This window comes from Excalfactoria chinensis, chromosome 7 (assembly GCF_039878825.1).
Source record: "Excalfactoria chinensis isolate bCotChi1 chromosome 7, bCotChi1.hap2, whole genome shotgun sequence".
NCBI classification, from domain to species: domain Eukaryota; kingdom Metazoa; phylum Chordata; class Aves; order Galliformes; family Phasianidae; genus Excalfactoria; species Excalfactoria chinensis.
In genome coordinates, this window is record NC_092831.1 from 23,738,268 (window position 1) to 23,764,548 (window position 26,281).

Sequence of the window (26,281 nt, forward strand, 5' to 3'; positions counted from 1 at the left end):
GGCCGCTCTCCGCGAGCCACGGCTCCCCGCCCGGGCCGGCGCTGGGGGTGCGGAGCAGCGGCTCGAGAGCCGCAGGAGCCGCACTCGGTCCCGCACTCGGTCCCGCACCCGCCCGCTGAGCACCGCCCCATCGCGCCGCCATCGGCACGTGCCGCCGTTCGTCCCGCGCCATCCACCCCGCGGGCGGCCCTGCAGGAGGGGCGCGAGCCAGGGGCGGCGCGGGGGGCGGCGCTGCGCGCGCGCGTGCACCCGGGGAGGGCGGGGGGCGGAGCGAGGAGGCGGAGCGTGGCTGCGGCAGCGGCCGTTGGCGGAGCGGCGTCACGCGGCGGGGCGGCGGCGGGCGATTGGCCGGCGGCGAGGCGGGGCCGCGCCTCTCCCCCTCCCCCGGCCCGGGGGAAGGTGGCCGCTCCGCCAGCGCCGTCGGTCGCCGCGCGCGGGAGGCGGCGGCTGGCGCGCGGCCGTTGGGGCGGGCGCGGGCCGCGCCTCGCCGGAGGTGGGAGGCGACGGTGATGCGGCCGTGAGCGCTGACGCCCGCCTCCCTCCCTCCACCCGGTGCCCTCCGCGCACCTCACCCCCCCCCCCCCCCCCCGCCCCCACCCGGCGGCCGCGTAAGCCGGGGCCCGGCGGGGGAGCGCCGAGCTCCATGGGCAACACCGTCACCTGCTGCGTGTCGCCGGACGCCAGCCCCAAGCTTGGCCGGGCCCGCGGCGGCGGGGCGGCGGCGGGGCCCGAGCGCTGGGCGGACGCGTACCAGGCGGCGGCGAGCGGCGGCGGATCGGGCTCGGCGGAGGCCGACTCGGGGGACTCGGAGCCCGGCGGCGGCGGCGGCCCGCACCTCCAGCACATCAGCGACCGCGAGTTCCCGGATGGTGAGCGGTGGGGTCGGCCGGGCGGTGCGGAGCGGCGCCGTCCCGCCCGCCGCGCCCCTTTGTCCCGGCGGCGCCGCGCTCCGGGCGGAGCGGGCGGCTGCGGGTCGGTGCCGGCGCCGCGGGGTCCCGGAGGGCGGGCGGTGGCTCCGGGCCGGGCGCGGCAGCGGCTTGCCGAGCGGTGCCGAGCGGCGGGGCAGCCGCCCGGGCGGCGCTTCCATCGCAGCCGGGCGGGAGGAAGGAAGGGTGTGTGGGAACGGGCGGCGGGGCGTTGTGGAGGCTGAGGGCCGTGACATCACCCCCGGACGCGGTAATTTATAGCCCGGCGTGCGGGCGCTCGGTGAGGGCCGTTTGCTCACTGCACGCCTTGCGGCTCGGCGCCCTCAGTGAGCCCGTACCGCCGAGCGATTCCTCCCGGCGCGGCCCGCTGCTCCCGGGCGTGCCCGGCACACAACAGGTGGGGCTGCGCCGTCTGCTGCCGGCGGCTGGCGGTGCTGCAGTGGCGCGGGGTCACCGCTCTGCTGTTCGAACTTCACTTAATTCAGCGCTGCGCTTAATATAACCGCACCTACGAGAAACAAGAGGGAGAAAGCAGCTGTCTGACATGCTTAGCATAGGCTGGGCACAATGGCGGTTACTGCCGTCCCTCTGCCGCCCATCGTGAGGGCACAAACAGATTTTTGGTGACTATAAAGAAACTGCATGAGTGAGCCCGAGGAGCAGAGTTACCATTTGTGCCTGGATCCACACAGCTCTGTGCTGCAGCTGTGACTGAAGTGTAGCAGAGCAATCAGCTCCCTCATCCCAGACAGCTGTGCGGCACTGCAGGGGAAATTGTTTGCCCATCAGGAGAAATAAAGTCTCATTCCTGCAGAAAGGTACTGCAGAAACGTCAGAACTCTCCCACACTTGTTAAGCAAGAAGGAACTGAACTAATGATTCTAGTCAAGCAGAAATGCCTAAACTAAATGAATCTGCTCAGGAGTAGGGGTTGTATCTAATTGAACTCTATGATTGATCATCTAGGCAGGCCTAAGTAATTAGGCTTAACTTTGAAATCATCCAGTGTACATAGGAAATAATACAAGAATGGTGGTGTAATCGATAGCCAAAGATTATATATAGGAGAAACTCACCAATTCTGAGGCCTTCAATCTGGCTGGAAAACACTGAGGCTGGTCACCCATACTCCACCAGGAGCAATCTCCAAAGGAGAAGCTGCCATCGTGGTGGTCAGCCCTTAAATGAGGTCTAGAGGAGTCAAGCTCCACCCCTTCCACGAGCACAGCTTCACCTGTGCTCCCACAACTGACCCGGCACTTGCCTCAGCTGGTTAATCAGAGGTTCAGGCTGTGATTACCAGTTTCCCATACATCCAGACATCAGAATTTCCACAAAGTAGGGAAGTACTGATTATGTTTGTTATCTAAATGAAATGGTACAACCCAAGCTCAAAAAGTACTTCTGTGGTGGTGGAAGGTTAGATCTTGAGGCTGGAGCTAAACCCCCAGACTGGCCCAGCTGAGATGGTTCGAGTGTGAGATGGCTTCAAAGATCACCATGCACAATGGAAACTTGCTGCGGCTGGTGAATGCTACTTGTCTGCAGCTTTCTAGCTGATAGAACTATTTAGGGCCACGGAAAGTATCAAAGTTTGACAGCTTTCTGACAATAAACTCTGTGTAGGGGATTCTTTGAGCATTATGAAGTGCTAACTGAACAGAATTGAAGTAGTCAGCCTCATAGTGTGAAACATTACTTGTGGAGAATCTGAAATCGTGTGTTATGGAGCAGATGTAAGTTTGCCAGTGATACTGCTGTCTATATAAGACTCTCCATGAAAATGTTTGATCTGTAAACTCAGTGCTTACAGATACAGGGAACACGTGCTTGTCCCCGTTAGCTCTGGGGCATGAAAGCTGTCAGCTTAACAAACCCTGTGTGTTCCTGCGCTGCTGCACAACATCGCTTTGTTGCTATAGTGGTGGGTAGTTCATGCGTTCAGTTTTAGGCATAAATATTGTATAATTTCTATGAGTAATATGACAGGTTAGCTAAGTTGCGCATTTCTTCAATAAGAGAAGCCTTGGAACCCTTAGCTGGCCTTTTCTTGGGTACTCAGCAGAGAAATGAGAATCTTTGAGGGGGGAAAAGTCAGCATCATCTTGGCTATTTCTGTTTTACCCTGTGCTGTTCTAGGAGTTCCTAAGAGCACAACCACATGTTGGAGGAAGCGTACCTCCAGGTGCCACAGAAACACTTCATTCCTTACATCTCTGTCCTTAAAGTTTGGTGTTCCTAAGTCATAATCCTTTTCCACTTGTGCTAAAATTGAATGTTTTGGTTGTATCAGGAATGCAGAAGCTACCAGCTACACTTTGCATCTCATATATATATATATATGTGTGTGTGTGTGTATGTGTAGCAAGCACAGCATGGTTCTTACAGGTCTGAGCTCTCTTACATGGGAGCTGCTGAGATACTTTGTGATACTACTCCATCCTACTGCTTAGCAGGCACTGTGTTTCACAACTCTCAGCTTTTGGACATTAATTTGATTTTGGGGGCAGAAAAGGACAAATACATTGTGTGCAACACAGTGTATAAATCTGAGAACTTAGGTTCTGGTTCCTGTTACCTGGAATAGAAGTATGAAACAAATTTCTGTAGTGAAGTAGCGCTTAAAGCAGCGCAGTTAATTGTGTGCTAGGGTCAGGAATTAAAACACTGAGTTTCCTGGTTTAGTTTTCAGCAGACGCTAATGGTTTGCCGTATATTTCAAACTGTAAGGCAAGGTTTATTTAACCTAAATTAACCTGAAAAGTAGTGGCTATGGAAAAATTGGAAACAGCATCCGTATCTGAAGTACTCCCCAGGGGTGAGGCACAGGTGATGATGGTCAGCTGGCTCCAGAACTCTTCTGGTCACAGCTGCCTGGGTCATCCATTGCAAATCCAAGTTAAACCAGAAAAATCTTGTACTTGCTTAAAACAGGGATGTTACGTTACAAGGTAAATGTTTATTTAAGGCAAAAAATAGGAAGGGTGAGTGGGAGGGAGACAAAGCATACTGGGAGACTGAAACTGTAATGTTTCATAAGTTGGTTAAAATGGGAAGAGACTGTTAGCTTTGCTGCTGAGAGAGTCTAAAGGATTTATTTAAATGTTATTATCAAGATCCCAAGGTATATGACTGGTCTGTGCACGGCTTTTCTGGTTGAGCAGTAAGCGTACATTTACGGTTTGATGTTCACAGGGGAGGTATTGTAAAGTAAGTGGAACAAACACAACTTGGAGAACTGAAAGCTTCTTCTCAGTAGGTTACTGTCTTCTGTTAATGTTGAATGTCAGAAGTGAGCCTAGAGCTGCTTGTTGGACACTCAGCTGTGCATCTTGATCATGGCTTCTGTGTGCAGCTGGGATTGGCCAGAAGGCTTTCCAGTTTCAGAAGCAGCAGATCTCTTATGTTCATGTTCCATTTGGGTTAGTTTGTGCTGATTACTGCTTCTTCCAAGTGAGTGACAACTTCTTACAGCTGATATTTGCTCACCAGATCCCCATGTTATGCATAGCTCTAGTTTTTTGTATGTTCTTTGAAGAAACCAAAAGAAGGCCTTGCTGGCAGTCTTCTCTCACGTGCTCTTGAAGATAGGATCTCTGTCCACCCCTGCTGTTTCTGAACACACGGGCTTTGTTGGGACTTGCCTGATGCACCAGAGCCAAGTGGGAAATTGCTGACCTGGTGGACTGATAAGACAGTATCACATAGTATCTCCCCCAAAGAACCAGGAGGTGGGGAATGAGGGGGCAAAGCAAATAAGCACCAGCAGAAGAAGCTCCACAGAGGAGGGTTCTCCAAAAAGGAGTAATAGATTCATAGAATTAACCAGGTTGGAAAAGACCTTGAAGATCATCAAGTCCAACCACAGCCTAACCATAGTACCCCAACTCTAACATCCCTCTGCTAAATCATATTTGTGAGCACCACATCCAAACAGCTCTTAATCACATCCAGGGACAGCAACTCAGCCACCTCCCTGGGGAGCAAATTCCTGTACTTAACTACCCTTGTAAAGAAGTGTTTCCTAACATCCAACCTAAACTTGCCTTGGTGCAACTTGAGGCCATTTCCCCCCATCCTGTCACCAGTGAGAAGAGACCTGCACCGCTCTCACTGTAAGCACCTTTCAGATACTGGAAGAGAGCAATAAGGTCTCCCCTCACCCTCCTTTTTCCCAGACTAAACAGCCCCAGCTTACCTTAGCCTCTCCTCATAGGGTTGATTTTCCAAGCCCTTCACGTGCTGACTAGGCCTGATCCCCTGGCTGACCTTGATGGTTCCGAAGATTATCCATTCCATAACCTTCTGTCATGGTTTTGTGACACCTTCCCAGGCACCGAGGTGAGACTGATGGGCCTGTAGCTGCCAGGATCATCTTTCCGACCCTTTTTGAAGATGGGCGTCACATTCTCCAGCCTCCAATCCACCAGGACATCCCCAGTCAGCCAAGACTGCTGAAAAATGATGGAGAGTGGTTAGGCATCTACATCTGCTAACTCCTTCCTCAGCACTCTAGGGTGCAAACCATCCAGCCCCATGGACTTGTAAACATCCAGCTTTTATTCTGACCCATAAGCTTTCAACCCTATCATCATCAATTTCTACACATCCACAGTCTTTTTTAACATAGAGTGCTACACCACCACCTTTCCTACCTAGCCTATCTCTTTTGAAAAGTTGATAGCCCTCAGTCACAGCACTCCAGCTGTGGGAATCATTCCACCACGTTTCCATGATGGCAACTGTATCAAAACTTCCCACCCAACGACCTCCAGCTCCTCTTGTTTATTACCCATGCTGTGTGCATTAGTGTAAAGGCAGCTGAGCTTGGCCTCCTTGCGATAAGCAGCAGCCCTAATACCCTCATGACCGCACTCAGGTGTTTCCACAGCCACCAGCTTCTCACCAGCCCTCATGTTTTCCCTACAAGGGGGTGAGTCATCCTCCTCCTTCACCAAGGGCCAAGACCTTGGGAGCTTGGAAGCATGCTCCTCTCCCACAGGCACAGGGACATTATGTATAGTTTCCATATTGGTGACTCCAGCTACACCCCCACCCCCCTTCATACCTAGTTTAAAGCCGTCTGTATGAACCTACCCAACCCTCATCTTAAGACCCCTTTTGACCGATGGGAGAAGCCACTCCTATCAGTCGCAGGCCAGCCCAATCTTATGCAAACAGAGACAAGGTCAAAAAACCCAAACTCCTGCTGGGCACACCAAGCTCAGAGCCAGGTATTGATCTGTTGGCCCATTATATTGAGTCCCTCATTCTTCCCTAAAACAGGAGGGATAGAGGAGAACAGGACTTGTGCTCCCAAACCCTTTACCTGTTGCTCCAAGGCTCTGAAATCCATTTTTGGAGTCCTTATGGAAGTTCTTCCTAGATCATCACTACCAACCTGGAATAGTAATAGGGGGTAGTAATCAGTGGGCCGAACTAAGGAAGGAAGTTTCTTCCTCACATCCTTAACCCAGGCACCTGGGAGGCAGCAGACCTCCTTATGTAGAGGGTCCGGTCTACATATTGGCCCTTCTGCTCCCTTCAAGACAGAGTCACCAATAACAGTGACCCATCGTTCTTCACCAATGTTCCTAGGGGGAGGAGAGGACAGTGGGTTCACAGCAGCAGGAACGCTGTGTGCATACTGGTTCCCCTCCATCACTTGCTTGCAAGGCAACAGGGGGTGGCATACCCCATGCAGAGCATCACCTGGCTGCCAGGAACTAGGGGCTGGTAGGGTTTGATACCAGCAATCAGTCTCCCTCTCAGAATCCTTTATGCTCTGCAGCCTCTCCACCTCTTCCTTTAGGTCAGCTACAAGGCTGAGCCAATAGTTTACCTGGTAACATCATACACAGTCGCTGCCTCCTTCACCCAGCCCAGCAGGGGCCAGGCTCATGCACTCAGTGCAGCCAGAGACCTGCACACCAGCATCTTGCTATGCAATCTCGGGCTGAGATCCCTCACCTACCTTGGCAGCAGCCTTCCTTACTTGTGTACGTCGGGCTCGGTTTGGGTCTCCACAGACTTCCTTGCTGACACTTTCCTTCTGTGTGAGCACGGGACCGCTGTCTGCGTCTCCCCGTTATTTCTGGCAGCAGCCTTCCGCCGGGGTGCAGCCATGGCTAGGCAGAATACTTACCGGCAATGTAGAAGGAGCCGCGTGGCTCGCAGACCCGGACCGGCCCTTCCGTCTCAGACGTGCACCGGCGCGCCGCCGCCCTCACTGAGGCTTTTTAAAAGCTCGGGAGTGCACTCCCTCCGTTGCCCTGGCAACGCCCACGCGCTGCGTCAGCCGCTCTCACGAGAGCTTCCGGGTTGCTCCGCTCGGGGTTCCCTGGGGGAAGGACCCTCCCGAACCCCCCTTGAGCTGCGCGGCCGGTCGCTGCTGATCAGACCGGGACGGCTCCGAAGCAGCTGACTAATGTGACAAGGGCTTCTTCCGGGTTTGGCTCCCATTTAAAGGGTGGCAGTCAGCCCTTAAATGAGGTCCAAGAGGGGTGGAGCCCATCTCTCCCCATCACAGAGCTGAATTGGCTCCCCTGTGCTCCCAGGGCTGACCAGGACCTTTCCCCAGGTGCTCAGTCAGATGTAGAGCAGCGAAGTCTTTGTGACACCCGGTGTGGTGGGCTGTACAGAGAAGCTGACTAACAGGGAAACTGTGTGAGGTAACAGAAAGCAAGGAAATGCCCTCCCAGATTCACGTCACATATTAGATTAGGGCTTCCAACAACGTTTCTTCCGCATCTAGGAGAAAGGAGGTGTTACTCCATGAGGCACAGGGCAGGAAGAAGGGGCTGGTAAAAGCCAACCTCTGCTTGTTCAGAGGGGCCTGTCAGGAGGGCTGGGCCAGCAGGAATCCTGTGGAATTACACAAAGAGAAGTGCAGAATTATGTGCTAGGAGCTACCACGTTCAGCAGCCTAGTAGAAGGAAGGCTTCTGCAGCTGTAGGTCTGTATGTGTTTTCCCAAAAGGCACTCATATGTACAATTAGTCCGCTGGCATACAGGTCAATGCAGACAGAAAACATAACTTACAGACATAACAGTGTCAGCCACCTCATGCTGTTTCCCTTTGTGGCTGATCATAGTGAAAGCTTGTTAGCTGAAAGCCTGTTACCTTTTCAGATGCATGTACATAGTATAGGACCCTGCGTGTCTCAGACATAACAGTCTGTCTGGTACCTCCCCTGTGCTGGTGCTCAGGCCTGCACAGACAGGACAGACTGCAGTGATTAGGCTCCAGGCCTGGTCAGACAAGCATACTTAGCAGCAACCCATTTACAAGTGTCTGACCCGTTTATTCCCTGTGCTTGTTCCTCCTCAGTCTACTTTGCTCCCTTCTTTTCCCAGCTTTTGGTCTTCCCCTTAAATATAACTTAGATCTTGTACAGTTCCCAAATGCTCTTCTACATCATTCCTCAATGAGCCCTGAAGACATCAGTGTCCCTCAGTGGGTATAAGGCAGTTTGAGCAGTGTTGACCCCTTCCTGTGGGTGTTCTGATACACAAGTAATGGGCTGGATGAAAAACTGTCACATTCCTTACTGGATGCTGGATGCTGTATTTGTGTATTAGAGATTCAAGGCTACGGTGCTCTGCATCCTGGACCGGTGTCAGAACAATGCCATTGGGCTAACATCAGTGATGTAAGCTGAGTACCTGGAGAACATCCAGGCCTAGGTACTGATGTTGTGTGCCAGTGGGAACTTGGAGCAAGAACTCTTGGGCATACATGTTCTCTCACAATTATGTTCCGTCACTGACACCTGAGGGCTGTGACTGTGCTGTGTCTCAGTGCAGCAGCACAGAGCATTCCTGTCACTAAGGCTTCCAGCACCAAGACAGTCTGTGTGTACTTGGCTGCTATTCACCTGGAGCTCTCTTGTCACGTGCATAAAAAGCTCTTGTTTTTTTTTTTTTCATGAAATGTTGATGGTGATTCTTAGATAACTTTGCAGTTGTCACACCCTTTGAAAAACACTGGTGTACTGCCTTGGAACACTGATGTGCAGTTTGTGAGCTTGCTTGCTTTGATGGTCAGCGCGATGTAAATGGCACACATGAAGATGAGAACATAAATTGCTGAGAGTTTACTCCTTCCGGGATCCTCTTGTTAGAGTGATGGTTCCTCTACAGGAGGCATTATGTGCAAAAACAACAGCAAAAACAGCTGCTTGCAGAAGCATGCTAGTGCAGATCAAAATTCATCATGACATTTTCAGTAGTTCACTCCTATCTTAATCTAAGGGACTATCTATCCTCATCTAGTGCCCCCATTACTTTGTTGCAGCAAAAGGATTAAAGCCATCGTGTTGTTTTTATGTAGCTATGTATTAGCTGCACAGAGTTTTATTTGAAATTCCATAATAGTGTTAGATCCGTATTTTGATACTTAGCTGCACCCTAAGTTACTTGCTGAACTCCTTACAGGACCACAAAGATTATTGATCCAACTGGATGCATAAAGCATGGGTGGGGGTGGGGGGGGAGTAAAGCCCACAGCGTCCGTTTCCGTAACTTCAGGTCTCAGTGAGGTTCTGGCTTTCTGCCTGGTACTGAGCCCAGGCTCTGCATCCAGCTGCCTGCCCTGGCTTGGTTCTGATGGACACTGTGCTTCTTCAGAGGGCCGTGGTGGTAGAAGCGAGTCTGCAGGCTTTTTTCTGAGAGGAAAATGCCAGATTCTTGTTTATGTTGGCAAGAGAGCGATTTTGCTTGAGAGAGCTCATCTTGTGTGTTTCTGATCTCAGTTCCATCACTGCGCTTGAGCATTGTGAGGCTGGATGAGAACTTTGCAGTAACCTTAGTCCTGTGCTGATGGCCTCTCCTTCTCTGTCCTTTCTCTTTCAGATTTAGCCTTGGAATCCAATCCGTCTGATCATCCCAGAGCAAGCACAATTTTCCTGAGCAAGTCTCAAACAGATGGTAAGCAAAGGTTTTTTCCAATTAAAAACTGGAGAGGAAAACAGGAAAAAAAATAGCCTGTTTTAATTGCATACCATGAGAACATTTGAATTAACTCAATTCTTTCAAGACACAGAGATGAATAATTTCCACGTTAGCACAGAGATGTGCCTGTAGGCTGTTTATGTAACGCTGAAGAACACGTGTGGTTTTAAAGACTTACATATCAGGAGATTTCTGAGCAAGGTATTTGGCAGAAGGAACTCAAGCTTCATGCAGCAATGTTGGGGTTTTGTGATTCAGTTTTGTTTTTATGACCAAGAACTCTTAAAAACTTCCCTTTTTCAAGTTAAAGTTTAAAAAAAATAGTTTTAAGTTAAAAAAATAAATAAATGAGAGTTTTATGTGGGGAACTGTAAGACTAAGACAGTCCTTTATGGAAAGGGTCTGTCACCTGCCCACACTGGTCACATGTTATTGCACTGCTCTCCTTTACCAGCACTGTTTTGCTTCTCTGATGTTCTTACAGCAGCTGAAAGTTAACCCTTGTCTCTTTTTTAGAAACTTTTAATGCTCATGTACTTGAGAAGAGTAGACTGATAGAATGATGTTATTGAACATAAATCAGGATTGCATTCTAGAAACTTTTCAGTTGATGTCCCTTCTCCATTTTTTCTAGTGCGAGAGAAGAGGAAGAGTAACCACATCAACCATGTGAGTAACACTCAGAGGTAGCACTGCCACGCAGGTAACATGAGTACACAAATTCCAGAAACAGCTGTAGTATTTGTATGTATGTAGTCCTGCGTCCATTCTAAATCCTTGTTAGAAAGATAAAACTGAATTGTCTTTGCCTGTCTTTAAAAAAATTAAGCATAGTATTACAGCGCATAGAGTGGCTGATGGCAAAAGGAAGAATAATAAGGGATTCTGTTGTATCATTCCTGAGCATTCCAAAACAGTATAGGATAAAATAAAGTCAAACTGCCTATGTTAGTATTTGAAACAGGAATAAACTGAAGACTGAGACCTCAGATCTGTTAAGAACAGAGTAGAGGAGAACTGAGAAAAGCAAAGGACTTGCTGCTTTAGCTGCAGCTATTTCTGCTGAAAAGTACTCCTCTGAAAACGTGTTGTGTATTGCCAGAGGTGGCTTATGAGCCTATGTTATACAAAGGGTGTTCTAAGCAACTTGATGGCCATGAGGTAACGTGCACATCTGGAGCAGTCATCTTCAAAGATCTCAGTAGATACTTTAGGTTTAAAGCCAGTATTCACTGTGGTAAACCAAGCTTACAGGATCAATCTTCATGAATTTCTTTCCTGTTCTTCTCCCTTAGGTTTCTCCAGGACAGCTTACAAAAAAATACAGCTCATGCTCAACAATATTTATAGATGACAGTACGGTCAGTCAACCTAATCTTAGAAGCACAATAAAGTGGTAAGAACCATTTGTTATCGACAGGGACTAAGTCACATCTGTCTGGGATTTTGTGGCATTGTCTGTTCCAAAGCTAGCCATAGAGCTGAGCGACAGGAGCACAGCTTTGCTTGGTCAGGTTAGTCGTGGAAGGGGTGTAGGAGTCTGGGTAGTTGCAGACTACTGAAGCAGGGTGGTGGTTGTTGGTTTTCTTTAAAGTTACAGAGCTAATGTGTCTTTCAGATGAGTTATCATACACTTGAGAACCAGAACTAGTGCAGAAATGTGCTGGCATTTGGTTTTCTAAAGTATGTACTGGGAGGAGCTCAGTGATCAAATTGTAGATCTGGGAAAACTTGAAATGGATTTTGTAGGATGTCTCAGGAGTAGTCTGTAGCAGTTTGCTTCTTGCCAGTGGTGTTAGTCTGCCCTCTAGGGGATAAAGGTAGGGTGTAGCTTTGCTTTTAGTTCCAGCCTGCCTATGTTTTCCTGGTGTTTGGGTAGTTGAGAGAATTATTTAGTCTTTTTAGTTCTCCAATGGAAATGACTGTTTTAACTGTTGGATACTGCAGAAACTGTTCTTTTCACATAAACTATACCTGGTGGGAAATGAGAGGTACTCAAGGTGAAAGGAAGAGCAGCTTCAGGCCCAAAAGGCTTTACTGTCTTAACAGTTCAATAGAGATTGGAAATACCTAAGATGATTCACTGCTTACAAATTGATTTCAAGAAGGTATTGAGTATATCACTTGTCCTTTGGTGCCATTACCTTTTATAAGCATTGCACAGCTGGCAATAGATCAGTGCTTTTCCTTGATGATTTCTTTGATGGCAGTATCCCTGTTGTCACTACAAAGACAGGAAATTTGGCCACGTTAGAAGAGTGTCAGCTTTATTGCATGAGTTGACTCAGCACAGACTGAATCCTCCTTGGGTTATGCTGGCATTCTTTATTTTGCTCTGTTTTTAGACTTAGACATATTCTAAACTACATAGCAAGAGATACAAAGTTAAATTATCAGCAGAGTCTCTACAGGGGTTTATGTAACATCAAACAGAACTGTTACCATACTTCAGTTGCGAGTAGTCCGTGTTTGCAATAAATATCACTTAATCACAATGAGGGTGTGTGCTTAAAATTTGATGTAACTCATTCATGGCACAAATATCTGTACCATGTCTACCAACAGCTTGGCTAGCAGATCTGATCTGGGTAGTTTCTCTTGAAAGAACAGAAATATGGGATGGGGTACTCAGGAACATGAGAAGATGTCATAGATTTTGAACAGTTTGCCCTGAACAGCAGCTTTTGCAGTGGAATAGTCTGCACAGAATGTGCCTTAAGACTTCTTTTCTCTTTTTCTTTTTAGCGTAACGTTAGCAATATTCTACCATATAAAGAACAGGTGAGTGAACTCCAGGGTTTGTTTTTTTCTGAAACATAGTGATTTTATTTTTGAGCCAGGGTTGTGGCTGTGGTGTTTCAGTAACAACCAGTTGTAACTTCAAGGAGATGAAAAAATATGGAAACTTGATGGTTTATCTGCCTTCTCTTTGTAGCTCTCTTGAGTCACCACAAACCAGCCGTTAGATTTGGTTTGGCTTTTCCTGAGGACAGAGGGACAAGATTAGTTTTGATGTTGGAAGGAACACTGTCCTGTGTACAAACAGCCACTGCCATTACAGCTAATTACAGCACACTTCAAAATGGAAGCTGCCTCTCTAAAATAATAAATGCCATTAATGAGGTGGTGTCAAGGAGGAAGTGCACTGGGTATAATAGAAATGATGGCTTCTGTATTTGGACTGGTGAGATCATGGGTCCAGTGTTTATCTTGTAAAATATTCAGCTGTAAGATCTCATCATTAAATGCTTTGCAAACAATGCAATATAACTTTATTATTGTTTTAGGAAAAGTTGAACTGTAAAAAATGTTCCTTTGTTCTTCAACGAATAGCACATTTTAGTGGAGCATAGCATTACCAGTGAAGTCTTGGTGTTAAAACAGACGTTTGCTTTGCAGAGATTCAGACAGATCATTGGATATTTTTGATGAAAAATCTCATCCTCTCACAGTAAGTGTTTCTTTCTTGAGCCTCTGTGTATGTGTTACTTTTTATCTTGATGCATAGAAGTGACCAAAGTGGATTAGCAGCAGGTCAGAAGCAAAATTATTTAACATAACAACTTCGTATGGCAGGTACAGTGCAGATGGTGTGCAGTGGATTTCTGGTATCAGCCACACCACTCTTTCTCAACAGTACAACGTATGTTTTTCTATGTATCAGCATTATCTGAAATAAAAATAGATGTATTCAGAGCAAGCACTTGCTAGCTCATGTATATTTCAAATGAAAACTGCTCATCTATTTTCCTCTTTTAACAATATTTTAATTGGTTAAAAGTCTTTCCCACTTGGATGGATCACTGTATCCTTTAGGGAACAGTTAAAAGTTCCTTCTATCATAGTTCAGTATACAGACAGAAATATAGTAAAGACCATGCATCACGCTTATGAGAGGAAAGGTAATAATTACTTCACAGTGTCTACAGCAGTAGTGTTTGGGGCCTAGGACCTATTGTTCCTTTAATAATTAGCTGCACACGTTGTTCTCTAAAGATATTGCTTAACAGTCATTTTAGCATTGCTTTTACACATTAATGTATTTCTAAGCTTGTATTCTCTGCTGTATTTAGAAACAGCATCACGTCAGAGTTGAATCTAGCTGTTCATTACCTTTGTTATCTTCCTGGAATTTCTCAAGAAAAACTCTTGTAAAGCCTTTTCGTTCTCTTTCCCATTAGCCTTACAGATCAAATAGTGTTGGCAACAAATATATCAGCCAAAGCTGTAGTGTTTCTAAGTTTGTTTCTAATATTGACAACATTACAATGCTGTTTGTTTCTTTCAGTGTATAATTTTGTTTTGCTGCTTAGATGGGTTGTGTAAGCTTCTGCTTGGTGAGAAGTAACTGCTGTGTATGGCTGTTCTTCTTGGTTAGTAGTAAGACAGACTTCCAGTAATTAAGAGGACTTTATTTCAGCGGGAAGAAGTTCCAGATGACTACTACAAGCACGACCCTGATCACAAGCACATCTATCGCTTTGTTCGGACGCTTTTCAGCGCTGCACAGCTGACAGCTGAATGTGCAATAGTGACACTGGTAAGAGATGTTCGATCACTGAGCCTGAAGCTTTTGGAAGAAATTTTTCCCCTCAGTGAATGAGCTGGGCTGACTATATTACATTGAAGATATTACACTGTCCATGAAACCATGTTAATAATGAAGATGCCATACAACAAGATCATTAGAAAATATTTCTAAGTAGTCACAAAAGTGGTTCACTTAAAAGGATCTTAGCTTTCCTGTACTTGAATGTGTAATACTTAATTACTTGTCCAATCAGATATTTATTAATTTCATAATATATATAACTCACTGAAGAAGCTCGAAAGAGGCAAAACACAACATACCATAAGCAGTGGGGTGTACTAAGACCACACGAAGTCATGTTTTATGTCTGTGATACAGAGGACACGTTTGAATTTGTGTTAACTGGAACAGTGCAAATAACATGCTCTAAGAAGCTGAGAATCAATAGTGCAGGAATTGCAGGAGATTAGCTTTTCTTCTTATTATGCCCTTCAGTCACAGACACCTTTCTGTCTGCTCCCTTTTTCTCCTTTTCCTTCCCTTCCCTTCCCTTCCCTCCCCTTCCCCTTCCCTTTTCATTTCCCTTCCCCTTTCCTTTCCTTTCCCTTCCCCTTCCCCTTTCTTTCCCTTCCCTTCCCTTCCCTTCCCTTCCCTTCCCTTCCCTTCCCTTCCCTTCCCTTCCCTTCCCTTCCCTTCCTTTCCCTTCCCTTCCTTTCCCCTTCCCTTCACCTTCACCTTCCCTTTCCCTTCCCTTTTGACCCCTTTCCCCTTGTGACATGGAGGTGCATAGAGATTGAGAGCAGTAGTAACAGAAGATCATCTCACCAGAGCTTGCTGTTTGCTTTCCAAAAGCAAAGCAAAATGGGTTTAAAAAATACCAATCTTTATGCACACACATATGTTTGTATGCCTGCACGTACACACACACACAAATAAATACCTGAAGGGAAAGGGAAAAAACACAGCCTATATAATCACTGCATTAGAAGATCTCTTAAATTGTGCTTTGTTGCTTGCATACTAGACTTCAGTCTTCATTGTGTCTTGTCTGCAGAACAATCTGAAAAGAGCAGAGTAGAACTATCACCAAAAGACAATGTGGCAATTAAACAGGCTCAATTTCCACTTCTCCAAAGACATGCAAGCAATTTGACAGCTGGGTGATATTCCCCAGCAGTCTTGACATCTAAAGCATTTTAAAATGGAGCTGATCATTAACGTAACTTGGCCTTTACCACTAGATGGCTCTGTTAATACAGGAAAGCTTTTAGTCCTCTTGAAAGCTGCGAGCAAAAGATGGGAAGAAAGTGTAGGGAGACCCTGGTAAATAGGGGTTGATGCTGCCCACAGACCCATACAACAGCTTCCTGCACCCACCAGGTTATCTGAGGTTTCGCTGGGACGTTTGGCCCGGTTTAGGTAACAGAATAACAAAACCAGGAACCTGTAGCTCTCAAAAGCTGTGATTCGGAAGTGCAAATACAATGGCTGCTTCAAAAACAATGCCTCCTGCTTTATTCTGCTGGCCCGTGACATCAGAGGTGGATGCTGGTGGTACACAGAAAAAACACCACATTCGTTAATGCTCTCTGACCTTTTATGGAGACCAAACAGTGGATGTGAGCACAGGGAGGCAGCGGGTGGTGCATTTCAGCAGGAGCAACAGTGGGTCACCTCTGCTGGTGCAGATTGTTACGAGCACAGCACACAAGCTCCTGTTAGTTACTGGAGAAAACACACAGCTCATGGTGGTGGCTGTGTCTTGCAGACAAGAACTTGCTCTATCAGACAGTGCTGTTGTGCCCTTTGTATCTTTTGTAGTTTCCATTGAAATAAATAGGAGGCATTATTTACAGAACGACCTATGTAGTTATCACCAATAATTTCTTCTAGACACTTAATGAGATAATGTCATATTTGACTGGAGTGTTTGATCAGAAATCAGCTCCTGTATCCCACATGTAAAACTTGTGCTTTTTTTTTTGTTCACAGGTTTATTTGGAAAGGCTTTTAACCTATGCAGAGATTGACATCTGCCCTAGTAACTGGAAGAGGATAGTCCTAGGAGCTATTCTGCTGGCATCTAAAGTGTGGGATGATCAGGCTGTTTGGAATGTGGATTACTGCCAAATATTGAAGGACATTACTGTTGAGGACATGTAAGTTGCAAGTTTTTACAAACCTACCATGATTTCTAAATGGCAGTTGTCATAAAGGTGCCATTTTGATTGCCCATCTCTGGTGCTACAGGATACACACAGTGCATCACTGTGTCAGGCTTCGTTACCTCTTTTTAACCCAGGAAACTATGCTTCAACTGTCCTTGAGAGAAATCTTTATTATCATTTCTGACTACTGAGGTAAGCGACTTCAAAGTTAGTTTTTGTTAGCATCGTTCCCCCAGTGATGAGCCATAGGACTTGCTGCTTAGCATTGGCACAACACTGAAGAGCCCTGTTTTTAAGTCTTATCAAAAATCTTTTTGGAAAATAGAAATTATCATCTCATTCCATACCTTTTTTGCTTAGAATTAGAAAAACTGCAAGGTAAGCTGTAACCTGTGACTTAGATGTCTGCTCCTGCATCCAGCCAGTGTGTAAATATTTGAAGGTGTGAATTCTTAGCTGATGCTCCTGGAAGACAAGTGTTGTTTTTCTGTTGGTATCTGTGGCTGTGTGTCTTGCATCCAGCTCCTGCTACTGGTCCTCCTTGTCAGGTGTGTTCTTAGACTTGCCTATAATGCTGGGAAGAAAATTCCACTTCTTAGTACTGCTTGTTCATGTCGAGCTGTTTCTTGTACGTATTCTTGTAGCAGCACAGGTTCCAGTTTCTGAAAACTTTGGGATCCGCTCCTTTATTCTTTACGAAATCAGCATTAAGCCCTATAGACTCTGCAGTTTCAGAGGATGTTCAGAGGGTGTACATCCTGGTGGCTCCAAGCCAGCACTATGGGCTGGAAGCATGTTTGTGGGGAGTGGATTTGGCCCTAATATTTTCTGTTAAATTCCCTTTCATGAAGCTCTCTCTCCCTCTCTCCGCTTCCTCCTGTATTTCTTTCATAACGATGGTGGTAGAAATGCTAGGTTAGCTTAGTATCATTCATTCTGGTCTTAATAAACTTTCTGAGTTTTATCACACTGTGATTGTGCATCCAGGCCTACATAGTACAAGTCAGTTCTAGTACAGGAGCAAACAGGCAGTAGCAGTTTGCACATAGCACTGGTAGGCTCCTCTGGTGGATATTCTGTCCTTGCCCAATTTTCTTCCTTGGATTCAGCTTAGAAATAATGTTTGAAATACAGTATTTATCTAGGACTCCTTAGTAAAGAGGAACATTCTCTTCTGGTTTTCAGGGAAGGAGGTAGTTTTTGGTTTTTCCAATTATTTTGCTTTACAAACAGCAACAGGCAATGTAATATCTTGTTTTATAGGTACCCCTTGTCTGGGAGTTCTTTGTCTCCAAAAGCAGGGCTATGCCAGCTGTGCTTTCAGGAAAGCATAATTAGTGATTTTATGCAATGTACATCTTCACTCAGCCTGGCTTAGAGTGCTTGTTGCTCTGAGGAACACACTTGAAGCGTTGCTGCAAATAGCTCTGAGATGGCTGAAGTGAGGTCAGCGATGCTGGGAGCACCAGGGTATACATCTTGCTCTTTTTGATCTGTCTTCTTCTAGCCCTCCTTGGGACAAATCAAACTGATAGCACTGAAGCATCTCTAACAAGCAGGATGTTTATTCTCTATTGCTGGTGCTGGGTCTCCTGAAATTGTTGGTACTTACATTTTCAAAGCAGGGAGGGAGAGAAGAGAGAAGATTTTAGGTTGCTGCTTCTCCTCCAGTTTGGATTGTTTTTCTCTGAGATCCCATCTAATTGGAAATGGTTTTCACCTTTGAATTTAGGTATGGGCAGAAACCGCACAGCTCCCTCCTGACAATGTCTGGGGTGCCCAGCCAGGCCTCACACTGCCTCAATAGGGCAGAGTTCACTTATCCCAGATTGGGTAATTTTATCACAAAATTAGAAACCTGGAGAACTGCTTGGAATACTCAGCAAAACTGAATTATAAGCTTGTAACGCTGCCTTCAATTCATGGTTGGCACCGTGCTTAATTGCCAGCTTTCGTAGTTGTAGTTTTGTGGTGGTTTTTTGTTGTTTGTTTTTGGTTTTTATTGAAGAGGGTTTTTTGGTTTGGTTTTATTTACATACTCCTATGGGAGGAAAAAAATCAAAGGAAATTAAACAGATATTTGGAAGTCATCCTTTGTCAAAACTTGCTTGCTTTGATGGGAGTGAATCCATAATCACTGAAAAATTAACTGTGCAGCTGCTAATCTTGCCGTGATTGCTTGTTAAGGGGACACATGCTGTTCATTCTTTCAGACACACGTATTTGTAAATAAAGCACAGGAAACACATGGGAATTATGCTTTCCCAGGTTTTAAACCACTATAAATAGACTTGTTAATCCAATGAAGAATTGTATTTTTATACAATTAATCCAGTGTAGTGAGTACAAAAGGGGCAGTGAAGAGCATTTATTTGCAGGATAAATCAAGCTCTGATCAGCTGATCATCAAAACATTATCTGATTTACATTTCTATAGGCTTATGACCATATGAACAGGAAATTAATTTTGGCACTAGGTTCAATGGTACTCAAGTCCACTATACTAGAAAGAAGCACAAAGCTGCTATTGATACTGACACCCACCATCCAGTACAGGGGACAGCCTGGATGGTTTCTGGGTTTATTTCCCCCTTCTGATAGGTAAAACATCCATCTTAAAAGCTCCCACTGAATCAGTGCCCCGTATTCCCCGGTGTATTTGCAGTTGACTGACTTACAGAGTTGTCAAATTCTGCAGATAAAGGTCTGTTCCCGGTAACACAACCACCGAGTGGTTTGGGTACCACTCCTCTCTTCCAGGTTTATTTGTTCCTTTACATCAGGAAGAACTTCTTAGCTGAGCACGGAGCAGTAGCTGAAATGGCCTTTTTTTTGTGGCACAGCGCTTTCCTCACTTTCCTCCAAATATTTTGCCCAGTGAAAACAGACGCGTGAGTGAAAACCGGACAGTGCCCTTTAACGCAGTACTTTGTTATCCTGCCTAATGCTATTGAGGAGAAAATTCCTTCTCCCACCTAATGCTGCTTATTTATTTATTTATCGGAGATGAATCCATGTTGCTTCAAGAGGCTTTTTTCTGTGAGATAATAGCAGCAGCTCTTCATAGATCCATTTGTTGCCGTGGTGATCTGCCTACTGCTTTTGTTAGTCGGACTCTACTTCAATAAACCCCCTTCCTGTTATCAGCCTGGTGAAAATGTCTGCAAGTTCTTCAGAGCTAATAAACAGCATACATCATTCCTTTCATCTGATCACTATAGCGTGGGGCTGTACGAGAGAGTGAGAATGGCGCATGAATTGTACAGCTGCTCTAATGGAACTCTGAAGAATGAGCCTCCTGGTCAGCCCTGTGAGTGCACGACAGGGCACTACCTTTCTCTCCCAGCTGAAAGTGCCAGGACCCGAAAGCTGCACCTTGTTTCAAGCACCAGTGAATGAACCATCTCTTGAAACGAATAATGCAGGCCTCTCGATGACTAGTTCAAAGTTGCTGGTTTTACAAATAGCCTAGAGGTCTCCAGTTGTTCTGTTGCTTCGGGGTTTATTTTCCAGCTGAAACAGTGTTTTTTCCTTTGTCTTCTGTCCCTCCTAGGAACGAGATGGAAAGACACTTCTTGGAGCTACTGCAGTTTAATATCAATGTTCCTGCCAGTGTTTACGCCAAATACTACTTCGATCTTCGCTCCCTAGCAGATGACAATAACCTGAGCTTTCTGCTGGAGCCTCTTAGTAAAGAAAGAGCACAGAAACTGGAGGTAATGGTCTGAGGTTGGCTGCACAGGGGACTGTTGCATATGTGTGTGTGTGTCTGTATGTAGTAGGAGCATCTGTTGCTAATCATATTAAGTGGCAGCTAGAAAAACTAAAAAGCTTTCAGATTAGTGTATTGCAGGTGGATTTAACCCCTTTCTATCTGCAGCTAACACTTCTAAAACCATGCCTAGGCTAAGTTAGTTCTCCATGGAAGGAATGGAAGTCTAGCAGATCACTGAATAAAGTGCATGTGATATGGGGAACCATAGTTCAGCCCGGCTACTGAAGACTGAAAGGACAGTGTCATATGTAATGGATTGTCTGCCTTTCCCTGCTCGCAGTCCGTATTCCAAGCACTGAGAGACAGTCACACTTGGAACTTTCTAAATACTACCAGCTGAAGGTTTCCCACTGCATCCCATTGCACAGCTGCTTTTAAATCTAGAGGGAGTGCTCTTGCTGCTCTCACGGTTTAATAAACCATTTGTTAGGGGGACAGCTGCAGAAATAATGTTTCTTTTCACAATCTTTAGAACCTCACCTTTCCAAAGAAGTGTTGTTTTAAGACAAACTTTTAGCATAGCTGCTTCTTAGGAATGCTTCAGCATGTCCACAGGAGACAAATACAGATGACAAATACAGGCAAATACAGATGACTGGCCCCTTTTGCTTAATGGAGAAGGCTGCCCTGGTGCAAGTCCCCGCAGCATTCTTTCACATGGAGGCTTCATGGAAGCAGTATCGAACCTTCTTCCTAGTTGCTGGATATATGTAACACGTTTTGAAAATAGCTATATTACCTGGGCTCCCAGGCAAAGCTTACCTGTTGGTAAATGCAGCCTCTCAACTGTCAGTTGGCAACCGTGCGTATGTGTTTTTGTTGACCTTTCAACAAAGGCATTAAACGCAGGCCGGTGTACACTGATGCCCCATTCAGACAGGGGCATTCTGCAGGATTATTGGCTCTTATTGTTCTATTGTCCACCTCCAGTAATTCTACCAAGTGCCAGTTTTTCTATTTCCACTGAGAGGTGGTTGAACGTTGGTAATAAGCCCGATCCCTCCTGGTCTTTTGGAATGATAGGTATGATATGCCTACAAATTCCTTTATTTAAAGTGAAGCAGCGCAGCTCTTCTGCTTTGTTTCACCCTTGTTACTCACACTTTAAGCTAACACTGTCACTAATTGTAAATGTGGTTGTAGGTCAGTTCATATTCCACTGAAAACTGTTTACTGAACTGCTCAGAGCCTATGGCATAAGTGGATGATTTACAGGTTGTAAGCCTGTTTCTTTGCTAACATTTGGGGGCTCGGTGTTTAAAAGCAGAGTAATTTTCAGTAGGGCGTGTGAGTTGCCGTAACACACTCACTAGTGCACGTACATAGGGCACTTTGGTTTTTAATTCTAAAGCGTGATAAATATTTAAACCGTTTGCTAAACTTTTTAATTCTACCTTTCTGTTAGAAGTATTTGAGGAGCGGATAGGCACCGCTATGAAGCAATGAATTAGTATTCCAAGGACTGAAAACTGATTTATAACATATGGGTTACTGGGGCTAAATATGTCAACACAGGTTGCCTTATGATTGATGTGCTAGCATTAAAACAGGATGGAGAGTCTGTCTGGTCTTGCACCAGGAGCTCATACAGCCAGTGTCTTGAAGAATGCCACTCTTGAGCCAAATGCATGCCTCCAGAAGGTCGGCAGAAATAAATGTAAATAATTATTTTAAAATACACTTAGGGGTTTATTCATGCTCAGAGTGCTTTTTCACCTTTTGAACTTCCAGAATGCTGGGCTGTGTTGAATGGGTGCTGCCTTAAAGGGAAGGTGTAGGCTTGTAGCTGATTGTAGCACTCTGAAAGTTTGTCTGCTGATAGGCAGTAAATCATTAATGGCAGTAAATGTTCGGGACTGAAATTCAGTTCAGCCTTTTATTACTGGTATCCTTATTTACTTGCAGTGATCATGCCTGAAAGCTTCAGTCAGAAATGAGCTTTGCAGGGGAGGACACGCACCGTTTTCTGCACAATCATGTGTTATACGGGAAATAATTAGGCTGGCACTAAAAAGGCTGCACCAGAATAAAGGCAGCTTGACTAGCTAAATAAGCAGAGCAGAGCAGAGGTAAGCCAGTAAGTGGCTGAAAAAACAGTTAAATACAAAGTTGTCCACATGTGTGGATATGTAATAGTTGTATTAATGCCCCAGCTATTGCCGTGCCATTGAGCAGAGAGCTGCCCTCCCTTCTTGACCTGACCATGAGTGGTCTTTGGTGGGAAAAGCATCCTGCAGGAGATGGCATACAGAAAGTAAAGGGAAAATAGAGGTCCTTGTACACCTCTGTTTTCTGGGCTCACTTGTACTGAGGACCAAGGGCAGGGTTCTTGAGGGAGTGTAGAAACCATTTTGGCTTGAGCCTTTCCTCTCACAAAAGCCTCTGTGCATTTTAGTAGTGCTGTTAGAAGCCCAAACACCAGCCCTAGCTACTAGGTACAATTTGGAACATAACTTGCATGAACTTGTAAGTCTAAAACGGATCCAAGTTTTCTGTTAGATAACGAGACTCACCTTTTTAATGTCTTGATTCCTAATGGATAAGGTTCTTGGTAGCTCCAGGAGAGACCCCCTTAATATTCTCCTTCCAAAGTGGTAGCTGTTTACCGACTTTGCAGGTAAAAAAGACAGCAGTGTCACAGCTGCACAGTGTCCACGCTGTTGGTATGACGCTTTGTAAATGCTTCCTTGAAATGTTCCAGCTTTTCTAATGTGTACTTTCCTTTTGTTTCCAATCGTGCTACCCAGGCCATCTCCCGGCTGTGTGAAGATAAATACAAAGACTTGTCAAAAGCTGCTATGAGACGATCTTTCAGTGCTGATAATTTAGTTGGTATCCGCCGTTCTAATGCCATCCTCTCCTGAGGAGAGACAAAGGTGCAGCACCGTGAACCAGCGCCCACACGAATTGGAGGAATACCACCACTCCATGCACACAAGTCAGTGGTGATGGTGTCTTCCAGCAAAAGGAGAGGAGGGGTAAAATTAGCCAAGGGAGCCCAGAGCTTGAGGAGCATATTTGGTGCAAGACAAGATCTTTGTCAAATCAGCTCTCTCCTCCTTTTTAATTTATCCAGAGATGCAAAAACAAACTTCTCTCCATCTTTTCCCCACAGATGTTTGCTTACTATGTAGGCCTATAGCTGTGAACTCTTGAGGTTTTTAATAACAAGTAGTTTTAAATTTTAGAGTTTAAACACTAACCACATGACTATAGCTACAATGTTCTTCCCTCCTCTCCCCTGTCAGCCAGAGTCTCGCCGCATTCGTACTTCAGGTCAATGCGGTGTTAAAACAGAACATGGGACTCTTTAAAAGTATCAAGCCACTCTGGAGCTGAAAACAACAGCCTTGACACGTGTTGACGGTTTTTCCCTGGTTTGGCTACTAAAAGCTGCTATTACTGGTGATCTGTTCATAACCAAGAAGCTGCACAGCAGGAAGGAATCCCAGCTCTGCACCAACAACTTCACTCCAGTAGATTGTCAAAGGACTTGGTATGTTTTGAGTGGGGGCAGAGAGGTGGTTCTCTGTATTGTTAGAATATATAGGGTCCATGCTGCATTTCTTGTGAATTATGGTGCTTCTCTCATTTTCTAATACTTGTTATTGCTCTGGAAGAGACGCAATCTGTATAATTTTTCTGAGGCATTGAATGAGAAAGTTGGTCTGGAACTATCATCACCATCCCAAACAGCGTAGCAATCCAGCGGTGAATGGCATGTGTGCAGCACTGCTTCTCGAGTTCTAGTGCAGATCTCTTGTGCTATATACAGTGAAGTTCCTAAACCTGACATTGTGCATCCATTTGGCTCCCCTTGAGTTTTTGTTTCTTGGGAGGGACTTACAATCATGATAAGACAGAGTTTGAGAATCTTGGACTACCTGACCAGGTAGATTGGGGGAAAAAAAAATAATTGAAAATAATCAAAAATATTTCTGTCAAACTTTTTTTTCTTTTTTCCTCCAAAGTGAATTTTACCTTGTGCAACTGCTTTTGAGGCTTGGGCTTTTGTTCCTTCTGAGACTTTGGAATGGACCTTACTTTCAGGTTCTGAAACTGAACTCTAAACAGGATAAGTATTACTAGACTCTTCCTGTTACAAGTCTTTGTAATATCTTCCCTGCTTGGATCCAAATAGATTCTAGGCTGTTTGTCCTAGGAGCAGATCTCCCTCCAAATGGCACAGTTTCTGTGCACTTCATCTAGCCAAGGTCCAGAAACTCACACTGAACGGTGAGTCCACGCGCTTTTGAGAGCGGGGGGTAGGGAGTGGGGGTCTGAGTGTAACAATTGGCCTGGCTGCACTCAGCTGTTAAAATGATGCATACTGTCTTTTGTGGTATGCAAATACGCCAGCCCCTGGCTCTCAAATCCTTGGAACTTGGCACTTCAGGTATTGATCACAACTGAATTTTGGAAATAACGCTAAATCTTCAGGTGGTTTTCCTTTCTCATGTTTGTATTAAAAGAAAAGCTAATAAACTCTATTTTAATTAAAGTTAAAGGTAACTTGTGTGTTCTGTACAGTTGTCTGATTTAATTCCCCCTCTGTTTGCTGCTGTACCGCTTCTTTCATGTTTGAGAAGCTGGGGGGGCTGCGGAATCGATACGCATTAAGGCCTCCCCTGTCATTTTGCTGAGGTTACTTGGGAATGTCTCTGAAGCCCACAGCAGAGGTCACTGGGCAACTGTGAGCTGCTTGCTGTGTGGCATGGGCCGGGGCCCTCAGCTGGATGAGCCGCAGAAGCCTTCTGTAGCTGCCTGGCTATTTCCACTTGTTGCTGGAGTCTGGAATTTGACTCAGCTTGCTACACTATCTAATTGCTGACAGTTCCTAGATGGCTTTTAAGTAGGGCCAATCTGTCTGGTGCTAGCTGGAAGTTTTTAAGTCTGCCCTCCAGCACTAAATAGGAATCTACAAGCGACCAGGTGCCTTTTACTTCCTGTGATGGATCTGGATCCACATCACTGTGGGCTGGCACAAGGTTTCTGCAAACAGCCATTCAGCTCTAAGGTGCTCAGCAGGAACTTGTGGTGTTCACTTACCTTTTTGCCAGAGAAAGAGGCTCATCCATTCAGATGCCATCAGATGGGCATCAACTCAGACAGCTGTACTCTTCTCCAGGACCTGCTGCTCCCAACTTAATTTTGCCTAAACTTGAACTGGTTTTAGTTTTTCTGTAGCTCAGCCCAGAGCACTTTGTCAATAGAATTTTGATCTGTCCATCAGATGCCAAATTAGAGTCTACTACAAGATGATTTCTTAAGAGAGGGGAACATAGCAATTCCCTTTTAACATACTGGGCCATCTGAAAGAGATCCTGGAAAGCATACCTACAAGCATTTCTTAGGTGACCACCGGGAAATAAAACTTTTAAAAGGGTGCAGTGGAAGAAATGAAGATAGATACTATTTCAGAAGGAGTTACATTTGGGGGGTGGGGCCTGCTGGGAGCTGAGCCATGCTTTATTTGTTGGCAGTATTCTTTGTATAAAGGCAAAATGAAAACCAATAGAATCGTAGCTAGAACACTAGCATTAAGGTGAGTGTACCTACCTCTGTGTCCTTGGAGGAGCATCCAGGAACAACAGCCTGCTTTGAGGACGCTTGTTTGCGGAGAGTCCATCTATGATGAGGTGACCTTTGGTTGCATTCAGTCCCAGGGTGGTACTGCTTAACTGGTAGTGAACAGTTTGCCTAGACAATAGCTATACCGTGACCCATCAAGAGTAACGAGAGCAGCATGTGCTAGAGGTCTGTACGGGCAGCGGCTCACCAATGTGTTTCTGGGCTACGTGATGCCCTTGGGAGTCAGAAGGCCTTTCAGTTTGTGTATGGGGAGTATGTGCATTTTGTTTCTAAGGGAACTTTGTGAGAGCTACTTCAGCATGGGTTTGGCACTTAAGAGGACAGGCACTTCAGAGAC

At 45.7% G+C, this 26,281-nt stretch overlaps 1 protein-coding gene and 1 long non-coding RNA gene across 2 annotated transcripts; one reads left to right on the forward strand and one right to left on the reverse strand.

Moving 5' to 3' along the window:
- Window positions 1–393: 393 nt before the first annotated feature.
- Window positions 394–24,877, forward strand: CCNYL1 (cyclin Y like 1). The gene is made up of 10 exons (XM_072341824.1): window positions 394–869; window positions 9,780–9,854; window positions 10,513–10,547; window positions 11,174–11,274; window positions 12,624–12,659; window positions 13,278–13,329; window positions 14,299–14,418; window positions 16,402–16,568; window positions 20,131–20,293; window positions 23,100–24,877. The coding sequence occupies exons 1-10, from the start codon at window positions 644–646 to the stop codon at window positions 23,214–23,216; spliced, it is 1,092 nt and encodes a 363-aa protein (XP_072197925.1). The 5' UTR covers window positions 394–643; the 3' UTR covers window positions 23,217–24,877.
- Window positions 4,328–6,317, reverse strand: LOC140254792 (uncharacterized). Its single transcript, XR_011904308.1, has 3 exons — window positions 6,256–6,317; window positions 5,196–5,380; window positions 4,328–4,612 (listed from the first exon to the last, which is right to left on the reverse strand). It is a non-coding gene; the product is annotated as an uncharacterized lncRNA (long non-coding RNA).
- Window positions 24,878–26,281: the final 1,404 nt, after the last annotated feature.